Here is a 13088-nt window from a genome sequence, read left to right on the forward strand (position 1 = left end):
GATGTCCCCTGGTTCTGGTGTTGTGTGAGAGCGTAAAGAGCATCTCCCTATCCACTCTGTCCATCCCCTGCATAATTTTGTATGTCTCAATCATGTCGCCCCTCAGGCGCCTCTTTTCTAGACTGAAGAGGCCCAAACACTGTAGTCTTTCCTCATAAGGAAGGTGCCCCAGCCCAGTAATCATCTTAGTTGCTCTCTTTTGCACCTTTTCCGTTACCACTATATCCTTTTTGAGATGCAGCAACCAGAACTGGACACAATACTCCAGGTGTGGCCTTACCATAGATTTGTACAACGGCATTATAATATTAGCTGTTTTGTTCTCAATACCTTTTCTAATGATCCCAAGCATAGAATTGGCCTTCTTCACTGCCGCTGCATATTGGGTCAACACTTTCATCAACCTGTCCACCACCACCCCAAGATCTCTCTCCTGATCTGTCACAGTTTTTAGGGCAAGTGCTGTTCTGGATAGTCAGATTGAGGGAACACTGAGAAACTTTAGACAACATATATTTGCTACTTGGAGCAACTGGAATCAGAGTATTGACTGACAGAAAAGTACAAGTGAAGAATTTGCTTGGGTCAGTTTTAGGGGTCGGTGAGACTGTGCTGGACTTGAAGTACCAAAAAGATGTGCAACAATGTAATGTTTTGAAAATGTGAGGGCTATTTCATTTTAAACCCATGTATAGGTTTGTCCAAACGACCATCTACTTCCGAGGTCAACAGTATTATTCCCAAAAAGGCTAAGACTAATGAAATAGTGTCTGGAAGTGATTCACCTGTTTCACCATCAGTCAAATCTCCAAGTGACACCTCATCACTTCAGAAAGGTAGGATGATTCTTTTTGCCTTGCCCATTAAAATTCTTCTTGGAAAGAGTATGCAAATTTAACAAATATCTTAACCTTGAAAAACAAAAGGGCAACGCTCCTGAAAAGGAAAGCAATCAATTGTCTCTAGGAAAATTTTAAAATTTGTGTACAGTACAATGGTGCTAAAACTGTCCCTGTGCCAGGCTGAAAGACTGAGCACAACTTAATATTGAGGTAAGGAATACCAGTTTCGAAATACAAGAGGGGACTGGCAGCAAAATATTCCTGTATGGATATCTTTCTTTGAATGAGTCCCAATGAACTAAATGGGGCTTACTTCAGAGTAAGTTTATTCTGGGCCACACTGTTAGTCTGCTAGGGTTGGGTGTAGTCTGCCACCTGGAACAGGCAGCCTTACCTTTCTCGTTCTCTCAAATGATCCCAGCCCTGTCTGCTTTCTTTCTCTGTGGGTGTTTGTAATCTGGGGGTGGGTGGGGTCACCTAACCTTTGCATATACTGCATTGACCCTTCCATTTAGTTCAGATTATCGCTAATGCAAACACTAGAAATGGAAGTTCTTTCCCTCCCCATCCTGACCTCTCACAAGGAAGAGTGACTAATCTAGTCCTTAGAGTTCCTAAAAATTATAGCAGTGGGGATTTTTTGTCCCTCCCTTGCTTGTTTGAATATTACAAACCTTGGAGTGAAGTAAGTATCAAGAAGCTTCCATCATCTTTGCAAGTGTTGCCATTTTGGCTGCATTTGTACCAGCATGGGGAGACTTTAGAAGTTGAGGGATAAATAAGACAAACTCTCTAATCTATACCAGGGGTGTCTAAACCCCAGCCCGGGGGCCAAATCCAGCCCTAGGGAGGATTTTATCTGGCCCCCAAGATTCCTCAGCATCTCAAGGCTAAAAATAACTCAAAAAGATGCACATCCAGGTATACTACATTTAGCCACTAGAGGTGCTGATTTTAATGCAATGTAATGGAAAGAAATTATGTCATTACATTGCATTACATTTAGCGTCTCTTGATTGAATGAGATATATTCTGATTCTGAGACACCTGGAATATCAATATAATTATAATGCTATTTAAACTTAAAACGAAGCAGAAACTGAGACAAAATAAGTTTGAGATTTGCGTCGTAGGCTGCTTGATGCTTCTTCAAAATCCATTTCCCCCTTTTCCTGTGCAAATCAGTTTTGCCCTCTGCTCCCCTCCTCCTTCCACACCCACCCACGTACTGTATTCAATCAAATTCTCAGCACATCGGCCTTCCGTGTATTTGTTACTTATTTTTTTCCCGGCCCTCAACACTGTGTCAGATATGTGATGTGGCCCTTGTACCGAAAAGTTTGGACACCCCTGATCTAGAGCAACCAGAGAGCACGTGGTAGTATTGGATCTAGAGATTTGGGCCAATGTGTATTAGCAGGTTCCTCCAAACAAGTGTATAAATCTGTTAAAGGCTAAGAACTTAGCAACTGACTTAGTATAGATGGATTCCAACTGTTCTCTCTAAAATAGCATCTACTTGGAAGCAACTCATATGGAAGCACGTGTCACTAATGTTCAGCATAAAGATGTTCTGGATGCCGCAAGTCAAAAAAAAGATGCAATAATCCACAAGAACTTTTACTAGCCCACCTGTCCAGACACGTATGTTAGATATGTTTGGCACATGACAGCCTGAAAGGAAGACTCTCTTCCAGTTTACCAAAGCATCAGTACTTGGTTGCCTGAAGAAGATTCTTACCCCAGGCAAACCATTAAGTGGCAATTTACAAGTTTACAGCATATGAGAGAAACATGATGATACAGGTTATGCAAGTGAGGGCAAAAGATGATGCACTTTGATGCCTCACTGCTAGTAAGTATCAAATTCAATGCAAGTATTTTAGTATATTTTTTGAGGTTGCTTTGAAATGGTAACATTGTATATGCTGTTATTTACTGTATACTTCTCTTAAATTTGCAAAAAGCACTATAGCTATTGCATTTGTCCCCATAACAACCCTGTGAGGTAGCCCCAGTCATTCTCATTCTACAGATAGGGAACTGAGACTGAGAATGACTTGCCAAAGACATTACAGTGAATCCTTGGCAGAGGTAGGTTTTTATCCCAGGTGTGTTGGATCACCTTCCATGAGTATGAGAGAGAGCATAAACCAGCTTACTGTTAAAACTAAGATGGCAAAATTTTTTATAGACCCCCTCCTAAATGTGTCCCAGGTTCTCATGTAAAATGTAAAGGATGTTATTCATTGTGCACAATTATTGCATTCTCTTTAACGGGGCTTGTGTTGTACTTCTGCATAAATTACACAGAAATAAATAGGAACTAGACATTTATAATATTTATGTACTGTTTTGGAATTATGGTTATAATTTTTGTGTTTTGTCTTGTGTTGAAGGATGCACACACAAAACATTGCTTGCTTGATTTTTTTTCTTAAATTAGATGTTGCAGGTAACAGTAGGTCTAACAGCTGAACCTTATGCATGTCTACTCAGAAGTGTAAAACCTTTGAGTTCTGTAGGACTTACTCCTGTGTGTATAGGATTGCAGCCTTAGTGTTTAATAATAATAATAATAATAATAATAATACGGGTATTTATATACCGCCTTTCTTGATCCTCAGATTTCTCCTCAGACTTTACATAGGCAGGCTATACTAAATCCCAATAGGGATTTTTACAATTGAAGAAGGTTCTGTCTTTCAAGAACCACAACATTTCAGATGGATCTTTTATGATCTGGTATCATATTCTGGCCTCCATTTTCCTCCCACATAGGCTGACAGCAGCCAAAGAGCAGGTGGAATAACTCAGCATAACTTGGCTAGGCTTGTCAGCTGCTTCAAGGTCTCCCGTTCATGGTGGCCTTGAACTGGCGATCAAGGCGACCTTCGAATGTTATCTTCAGGCAAACGGAGGCTCTACCCTTTAGATCAGACCTCCTGCCTGTCTTTGTTTTTGTTGGTAAACTTGTGTGTTTTGTCATAGTTTCTCACATGCTTCTTTACAACATTTGTAAGAACAATTGAAGAGGATTTCTAATCAAGTGCAATATATTTGGATAATGTGTATCTTGACTTTTACAGGTGTTGCAACAGGCAAAAATGCTTTTCCACAAGCATGTCCAAAGTGTAATATTCATTTCAATCTTTTGGATCCATTAAAAAATCATATGAAGGTAAAGATCTTTTTTTTTTTGGTAACAAAATATGTGACATTAAATATTTAATAATGCTTTTAAAAGAGGGGGGGGAAAAAACTTGGTGTAGTTACACTTCAGGACTCTGATTTTGCCAAATTGCTGTCGTGTTTTGAATAAGCTGATACTGTTTCAAAAATAAAGGTACAGGCTGAAGACTACTATTTTTGGCTGTGTTAAGTCAGTGTCTTATGTTTTTGTGTTCGGTGTTTTATGGTTTCTTCTAAGACAGTGGTTCCCAAACTGGTGGGTCATGACCCACCAGCCAGGGAAGCACTCTGGTCTGGCCCCTTAAGGGGCAGGGGAATGGCAGCAATGCGATCCCCAGGATCATGCTTCTGCCAGGGCTGATCAGGGTTTTTTCAAAATTTATCTTCTGCTGTACCATTCTCCAGGAGGTTCGGGGTGCTCAGTGGAGCCCTCCACATAATTCTCTAAGCCTCTGTAAGTGTAAAAACATGCAATCGGACACTGGAAGCGGTTTCCACTTTTTGTACACTTACAGAGGCTTGGGCAGCACTGCCGCGGGCTCTGCGGGGCTCCCTGCACATCCCCCGAGACAGAAGCTGTGGAAGGTATGTTAGAAAAGAAACCCAAGCAGCCCCTGCAGCAGTGCAATCCTGGGATTGTGCTACCGCCATCCATCCCCCCTTGCCTCCACAAAGACTTAAGTGGTTCCCTACTCCTGAGGGGGACTTTGGGAACCACTGTTCTAAGCTACAGTTTGTCTTGTTTAACTTTTGAAAGATAGACTACTCACCTATTTTATATTTTATATTTAATGTATACATATGTGCTTTGATTTTCAGCTAGAGGAGAATATTGAGGACACTGGTATAAGCTTGTAGAAAACAATCCTGGGATAGTGCATAAAAATGAGGAATTTTCTACAGCTTAGATCTGCTACTTAGAAATCCTTTTCTTTGTAAACATTATAGCTTTGTTATAGACCTCTTATGAAGGAATTTTATATGTGAACTTATTATTCTAAATTCTTTATGTGCATTGTATATTGCCTGTATTCCACTGAAATCAAAGCTGGTGTCAGCTATTATGTTATATAGTTTAAATATGTTTTTGTATGATTGGTGGGGAATTTGGTACTCTATGAATATATTTGCTAATTGCATTATGTGGAAATAAAAATAGTTGAGTTCAAGTAATAATCACAATTGTAGGTGTATTTGCTTAGAAGAAAGTTATTTGAAATGTATGGCACTTACTGTAGTACATTTTCTTTAATCATCTGCCTCTACGTACACCTTTTGTGTATGGATCTATACTGAGTTCAAATGCCAGAAACTGAGGAAACTAGTCTAAAATATAACAAATATTTTTGTATTCTTAGTTTCTTAAAAGAGAGTGCTTTTCAGTTCTTTAATTTGAACTTGCTTCTCTTTCAGTATTGCTGCCCAGATATGGTACATACCTTTCTGGGAATAACCAAAACAGACTGTTCAGGTACATCAACTAAGATTGCTGAAACTGAAAAAGGAAAATTGATCATGCTGGTTAATGACTTTTATTATGGCAAATACGAGGGTAACGTCCAGCAGGTGCGTCAGGAGCAGAAGACGCATACAACTTTTAAGTGTGCCAGTTGCATGAAACTTCTCAAAAATAATTTAAGGTATTTACCTTTTCAAGATATATTTGTAATTAAAACCCTAATTTTAGACCCAGCATTGGCCTGAACATGACCCAGAGTGCCATCATTTGCTATCTATCTATGTACGTTTTTGTGAAGCTGATCTTCTTCCATGAACTGATTCTTCTTTTAACAATATACTTTCATTCTGAAAGCATTCTGAAAACAGGTTAGCAGAGATTGAGAATGGGTCTGAGTTTTTACACTAGACCAGAGGTTCTCAAACTTTGCAGTTCCATAACCCACCTCATCCTTTGTGGTGGGTCACAATGCTCCTGGTGGGGCTAGAGGCCTCTCCTGGCCCAGAAACCCACCCTACAGGCCTCTGTGGCCTCAGAAGCCTCAGTAAGCAATTTCCAGTTTTCAGAAGCAAACTAGAAGAGGCTTCTGAGACCTGCAGAGGCCTATTGAGTGGGTCATCAAGCCAGGAGAAGCCTCCGGAGGCTCTGGTAGGTAAGGGGCTTCTGGAATGGTTCTTATTTGGAACCAAACAAGCGCAAGGATGGTGGAAGGGCCCACATTGTGATCCACTGTGGGTAGGCTCGTGACCCATGCTTTGGGAAGCACTCCACTAGGGTTTTTGAGAAGTCTGAAGAGAAAAAACTATAATGCCAAGAAAGTTGAGAAATGCTTGTTCCTCTGAGGAAGCTGCTCTGTGTTGCATCTGAAAGCCATGGCTTAAATTTAAAAACAAATATCATTGGAAAGACCCACACAAACACCTAAGGCTAGTAAACAAGTGCTTTTTCCTAATATAAACACTACTGTGTTAATTGATGTGTGTGTACAATCCTATATTTGGCAAAGTCTTTTACGTATCAGCTGTTGCCCAGGGTTGGTGGCATTAAACTCACTGACTCTATCCTGCAAGCTACCAGACTATCTACCTCTTACTGTCATTCTGTCCTTTGATGTATGCTCTACACCAGGGCTCTCTAAATCCCAGCCTGCAATCCAGATCCAGCTTTCAGAGATAGTCCTCCGCTGTGCGAGCAGCACTTATGGTTCCGCCATGCTGCTGCTGCTCCTGGCACATGCTATCATCACAAGAACACTCTGGGCAGTTGCATCTACCCAGTTATCCTGTTGCAAAGCCTGCTGGGGTTATTGGCAATAAACTGCCTAGAATGTCCTTGTGACGAGATTGGGTGCCAGAAGCAGCAGCAGTGGGATGGAACTGTAAGTGCTGGCTGCGACAGGGAAAACTTTTCAGCTGCGTGGTGGTATCCAATTTGGAGACTGCTGCTCTACACCTTCTCACCTTGCTCCCTTCTGCTAACCACACCTGCTTCCTTTTTCTTGTTACTCTTATCTATTCAATTGTCATTCTCCCTTTCTTCCCCTCAATGCTTTCAGTCCCCATGACAACTATTGCTATGAGCTGTTCCCTCTTTCCTGGCCCTAACCAAGAGTCCATCATGCAGGGGACGGGGACGGGGGACCTTCTAGTGCCTGCAAACACCTATTTACATTTAAGATCTCTTAAGATCTGGCGCATGCTTTTCATGAAAGTTATGGATGTTGATATTGATGCCTTTTTTTTTTACTGTTTGTCCATTTCTATCCCTGTGTTTGAGGCTTTCCAAGAACATACTGTGGATGCCATTTATCAACTGCTTTTTATGACAAGTAATTTACTTAATGGGTAAAATGGTGCTTTAGGGCAATATCTTCAGCATTCACCCAATTCACTCCAAATGATGTTTTCTATTTAAATGTGGCTTGTTAAGCTGTTTTTTCCCCTGTCATTTTCAGGTTCATGAACCATATGAAGCATCATTTGGAGTTTGAGAAGCAGAATAGTGAGAGCTGGGAAAGTCACACCACCTGCCAGCACTGTTACCGTCAATTTCCTACACCTTTTCAATTGCAATGCCATATAGAAAGTACTCACACCCCCTTTGAATCATCCAGTAAGTTAAATTATTTAGTAAGTTAAATTATTCTTCTAGGTTAGGTAATTGATCCTGAAGTCTCAGATTTTTTTTGTTCAGTCCCTGCCTCCCTTTTAAAGTCTGTATTTTTAATGAGTACCACCAGGGCATCTTACCAGCATGTTTCTAATGTCCGGTGTATATTTCATGTGTGGGAAAAATACAAATTGTTACTTTATAGATCAGGGGTGTCCAAACATTTTGGCAGGAGGGCCACATCATGTCCCTGACACTGTCAGGGGCTGGGGGGAAAAGAATTAATTTACATCTAAAATTTACATAAATGAATATATTAGAGATGGAACTTATATAAATGAATGAAGGTCTTGCAATTGCTCAAGGTCTATAAAAGGCCTTGCACAAAGCATGGCTGACCTTTCCTTTGCTGCCGCTGCTGCAACACAGATGCATTGTCTTCAGTATGAACCTTCATACTATACTAAAAGCAATAGTTTTGCATAGTTCAGTTTATTTGTCAGCTGTAGAAACTTCCAAAACTGAAACTTCCTACTTCCAGTGAAGTTTCCAGAAATAGCTACAATTTCTGCCACCTGAAATTGGTGTGATGAGTCTCTTATCTAAGAATGTTCTCACTTTTTGCAGGAAGAACCCCTATGGTTAGGTTCAGCATTGCTTTCTATCCTTGAGGACACTCAGACAGTCACCTGGAAGCCAGAAATGTATTTTGCCACATAAACGGACTTGCAGGTAGTCAGTGCTAGCATTGAGGGAGCACAAGTAGCAGTAAGGACTTTCTGCTTGTGGAGCACATACTCTGGACTGTAGCTGGGAACATGGCATACCAAAGTCCAATAGGAAAAAGGATGTTACCATGTGGAAAAATGGTCTTGTGATGATTGACAACAATTCTCCTTTTTCTTATCCCTGAGTTTGTGGGAAAATGTTCTGCTACACTTTATTAAAAATGTTTGGACTACCACAGGGCGGGTAACGTTGCTTTCAGGACCATGTTTGAATTTAAGGCACCAATAATTCTGTCCCATTGTTCTGTTTTGTGCTCTAACTCAGTGATTTTCAGCCTTTTTCATCTCATGGCACACTGGCAAGGCACTAAAATGGTCAAGGCACACCATCAAATTTTTGACAATTGACAGGGTGCTCTGTGCTGTCAATGGGGGCCTCACAGCACCCAATAAATGACCCTCCCACAAATTCCTGAGGCACACCTGGGGACCATTCACGGCACACCAGTGTGCTAAAGCGCAGTGGTTGAAAATGACTGTTCTAACTGTTGCTTCTGTTTTGTTCTAGCTGTCTGTAAAATATGTGAATTATCCTTTGAAACAGAGCAAGTTCTTTTGCAGCATATGAAGGACAATCATAAGCCTGGGGAGATGCCATATGTCTGTCAGGTACCTCTGTGTGTTCATGGGTGGGGGGGGGCTTATTGTTTCTAAAGAAAATTTTTACAAGTCAGTCTTTCCCACTCCCTCTTTTTTCATGCGTAGGTGTGCAGTTACAGATCATCAGCATTTTCAGATGTGGAAAAACACTTTAGAGCAGTTCATGAAAACACAAAAAACTTGCTCTGCCCATTTTGCCTTAAAGTTATTAAAATTGGGGCACCGTATATGAATCACTACATGAGGCATCAGGTAATGGTTCACTTCCTTTGGAGTGTAAATGGTAGGCAAGAAGAATACAATACTACTTGTGGAAATGTCTAATAATTGTTTTTGTGGTCACTTGTTTACCTGCAAAAACTTCATCTGGTAGGAGTTACAATTTCAGTACAGCTTGAGCCTAAACCATAACAAATGACTACTCAGCAATGCCCTGCTATGACTCCTGACATCTGCTGACCATTAAAATATTTGAAAAGCATTCAGCTGTGTTCATGGAGCCCCAGATGCCCACTTACAGCTGCTTATAGCTAATATAAGTATTAAAAATATATATATACTTTCTGGATGATATGGCAGAGGCTAGTAGTAAGAGAAGGGTTTGGCAGGAATGTAACCAGAGTCGATAAAAATCAGTGCCTTTTAAAAAATTGCTATTTAGAAATGTAAACTTGATGTGTTTTTTTAAGTCTGATTTATATTTTCTTTCCTTTCAAAGATAAGGGGATTTAAAATTAAAATCTGGTCATCATGCAAAACACGTAATTTCTTAACTGAGTTTATGCCCCTGTTGTAAATTGTGAGGAAACCATTATCAGTCATTTTAGAGCACAATAGTTCATATGATGATATAATAGCTTGATTCCGGGAATCATGGACTGGCAAATCACCAGAAGTTTCACGTACAGTTCCATCCCTGACCTCTTGGTATTTTATCCTTTGTTATAATATAAAATAAGATCAGGTTTTTATCAAAGTATTTAATTCTTGACCGATAAGCCAGTTGGTATGCACTTTTATTTTCATCAGTATCTAAATAATGGCAATTTTTATTTAAATTAGGGCACAATCCTAACCCCTTATGTCAGTGCTTTCCAGCACTGACATAAGGGCAATGCAGTTCCGAGGTAATGGAACAAACATTCCCTTACTTTGAGGAGGCCTCTGTGAATGACACCCAACTGCAAGATGCAGCACATGTCCCATTGGCACCGCTATGCCTGTGCTAGAAAACACTGACGTAAGGGGTTAGGATTGCGCCCTTAATGATTTAAGTAGACCTTTTGGGGGGATTTAAATCTCCTTATGCTAAGGTTTGCCTCAAGAAGCTGTTCGTTTAGTTACCTGTGTTCCTGTGCACAGTGTGATCAGCATAGTAATAATAATAATAATAATACAGGTATTTATATACCACCTTTCTTGGTCTTTATTCAAGACTTTATTCAAGGCGGTTTACACAGGCAGGCTTATTAAATCCCCGTCGGGATTTTTACAATTTTGAAAGAATGTTCTATCTTACAAGAACCACAACATTCAGATTTTACTTTCTTGATCTGGTTTCACATTTTGGCCTCCATCCTCTCACACTCAGAGCAGATGGAATAACTCGGCTCAGCTTGTCAGCTGCTTCAAGGTCGCACGGTGCTGGAGCCTCGGAACTGGCGACCTTCGGATGTTATCTTCAGGCAAATGGAGGCTCTACCCATAATCATAGTACTGTATGATAGTTAATCATAGTACTGTGATTAACATAGTACAGGCATGTCCCCATATCTGCAGGGGTTCCATTTCAGAACCCCCCATGGGTTTAAGTGAAACAGTAGATACAGGTGAATGCCTCCCTCCCCATCCTCCGGAGCTGAGGGGATCTCTGCTCACCTTGCCTCCCCCTCTGGAGATCCTCTTAGCCCAGCAGAGGCCACAAGGACTTCTAGTTTTTCTGTGAATGCCTTATAAGGCATTAAAAATGTCACTTCTGGTTTCAGGGAGAACCAGAAGTTACATGTTTTTTAAACCTTTAAGGTTCAGTTTGAGCCTGGCAGACAAAGGCTCAGAGAATCCTCCAGGCTCAGAGAATCTTCCAGAGATGAGGAGAGCAGAGCTGCCCTCGCCTCCGGTGAAGGTGCGCGCGAGGCATCCCCGCAGACCTGATCCATGGATACAGGGCCCACCCTCTACTAACTAATAGGGGTTTTGTACCAGATGCAAGTAGTTTGCATCATTCTGACATTAGAATTTCTGTCCATTGGTAGATTCTGGCTTAACTGCAATTTTTTTTCATTTTTAAAAGAAAAAAGGAGTACATCGCTGTACCAAGTGCAGACTTCAGTTCCTGACATGCAAAGAAAAAATGGATCACAAATCTCAGCATCACCGAACCTTTAAAAAACCAGTTCAGTTGGAGGGGTTGCCTCCAGGAACCAAGGTAAGCATAAAGCATCATGTTGTGCCCGTTTTGAAACATGATTAGAAGGTAAATGGTAGAAGGTAGCACTGTGCACAGCTAAAGTATATTTTTCTTGCTTTGGCTACCTGGGACCACCAGGGTTGTTTCTGATAGTGTCACTCTGACACTTGATTTGGATATGATTGAATTGTGGCCGTACCTGCAGCTAGCAGGCATAGGAACTGTCTTATGCTGAGTCAAATCCTTGATCCATCTTGTTCAGTATCATCAGCACTGATTGGCAGCAGCTCTGATTTCCAACAGGAATTTTTCCCTACCGTACCTGTGGTTGTAAGGGAATTGAACATGGAACCTTTTGCATACAATGCTTATGCTGCTACTATCAGGCTATGGTTCCATCCCTCATGGCATGTTCTTTAGCTCACCGGTGACCATAGACAAAGATCCATTTGTGACTTTGTATATGGTCTACTGATTTTCAGTTTATAACTTGAAGCTTGCTTGTGTCTGATGGGTGTTGCATTCATACAAGTGGTGTGTCTCATAATAAGTGCATTTATATGATAAACACGGTTGATAAATAAGCAACTTATGATGGAAACAAAGTATTTTTCTGTTGTAGCTGGAACTGTTGTGCAGGTTGCAATCCTGTGAAGTTATGATGCTTTGGAGTATGGGAAGTGTGTGGTTAGATGAAGGGAGAGTCCATAGGCAAGGCTTGTGGTTAGTGGCGAAAGGAGTGGTCTTGCACAAAAGTAGAGCTGCCCTTGCCTGTTCACACTGGGTTAGCATGTAGGGAGCTTATGGAATTTTATTGTGCTTTGCTGGAGGGTGGAGTTGCTTTTGTTAACAACCCCAGCCTTAGAGTTGGAACAGGCTATAAATAAATGTTAGTGGATAGGATTATGTTGCCTACCACATCCTTTCTGATTTGGTGTCCCCTGTTGCCAGATCAGATTCAGATGTCCCCGATCCTGAAGCAGACTATCCATGCTGTGTGTGGTGTGTGTATGAATCTGTGTTGCCTTTTTGTGTGATCTGAAACAGAGTCCAGGTGGGACTGAATGAACATTGAGTCTGTGCTGGACATGCTGCTAGCTATTTTCTCTGAGATATAGTGGTTTGAGGGTGCATGGCACTGCTCAGCTTTGGGCTCCCTGTGTGTAGTGCTTAGCAGTGTGCTTTTTTTTTTGTAAAACTCAGTGTTCATTGAACGATGAACCTGTGCAGCAGGATAAATTGTTGCATGTCTTGTAGAGAGTGCTTACGGGATGTCATGTTCATAGGTAACGATCAGAGCTTCTATTGGATCTCTTCACCCTGGAACAACGACCACATCTTCTCTTAGCACAAGCACATCTACTTTACAGTTGTCTCCCAACACTAAAATGACAAACACCAAGAATAATGCTAAATTGAATGCAAATAAAGCAAAGCCCAAATTGAAGCCGTTGAGTGTGCAGAAAAAACAAAGCCTGGGAACTAGCAGCAGCAGTAGCAGCAGCAGCCAGAGCAGCAGCAGCAACAAAAGGAACAATAAAATTGCAAATACCGCATTAAATAATCTGAGGTAAATCTTTAATAACTTTCTGGAGAGTATTTTTGGACTGGGCAGAAATGAAAAGGCAGAAGACCTCTCTGAGTGTATCAAAATCAATAAGAGCGCACCAATAAGATTGGTGGTTTTATTA

General features: G+C 41.0%; 1 protein-coding gene across 2 annotated transcripts in view; it reads left to right on the top strand.

Annotated features, from left to right (window-relative positions):
• Positions 1 to 13088, top strand: part of ZNF280D (zinc finger protein 280D) — a 44429-nt gene that overhangs the window by 15689 nt on the left and 15652 nt on the right. For both annotated transcript variants that reach the window (XM_066636232.1, XM_066636233.1), the window contains 8 exons: positions 696 to 836; positions 3932 to 4023; positions 5448 to 5674; positions 7448 to 7605; positions 8899 to 8999; positions 9096 to 9242; positions 11281 to 11415; positions 12684 to 12967. In XM_066636232.1, the coding sequence (XP_066492329.1) occupies positions 696 to 836; positions 3932 to 4023; positions 5448 to 5674; positions 7448 to 7605; positions 8899 to 8999; positions 9096 to 9242; positions 11281 to 11415; positions 12684 to 12967 (1285 nt within the window). The remainder of the gene's footprint in view (positions 1 to 695; positions 837 to 3931; positions 4024 to 5447; positions 5675 to 7447; positions 7606 to 8898; positions 9000 to 9095; positions 9243 to 11280; positions 11416 to 12683; positions 12968 to 13088) is intronic.

The sequence above is a fragment of the Tiliqua scincoides genome, chromosome 8, assembly GCF_035046505.1.
Source record: "Tiliqua scincoides isolate rTilSci1 chromosome 8, rTilSci1.hap2, whole genome shotgun sequence".
NCBI lineage: Eukaryota > Metazoa > Chordata > Lepidosauria > Squamata > Scincidae > Tiliqua > Tiliqua scincoides.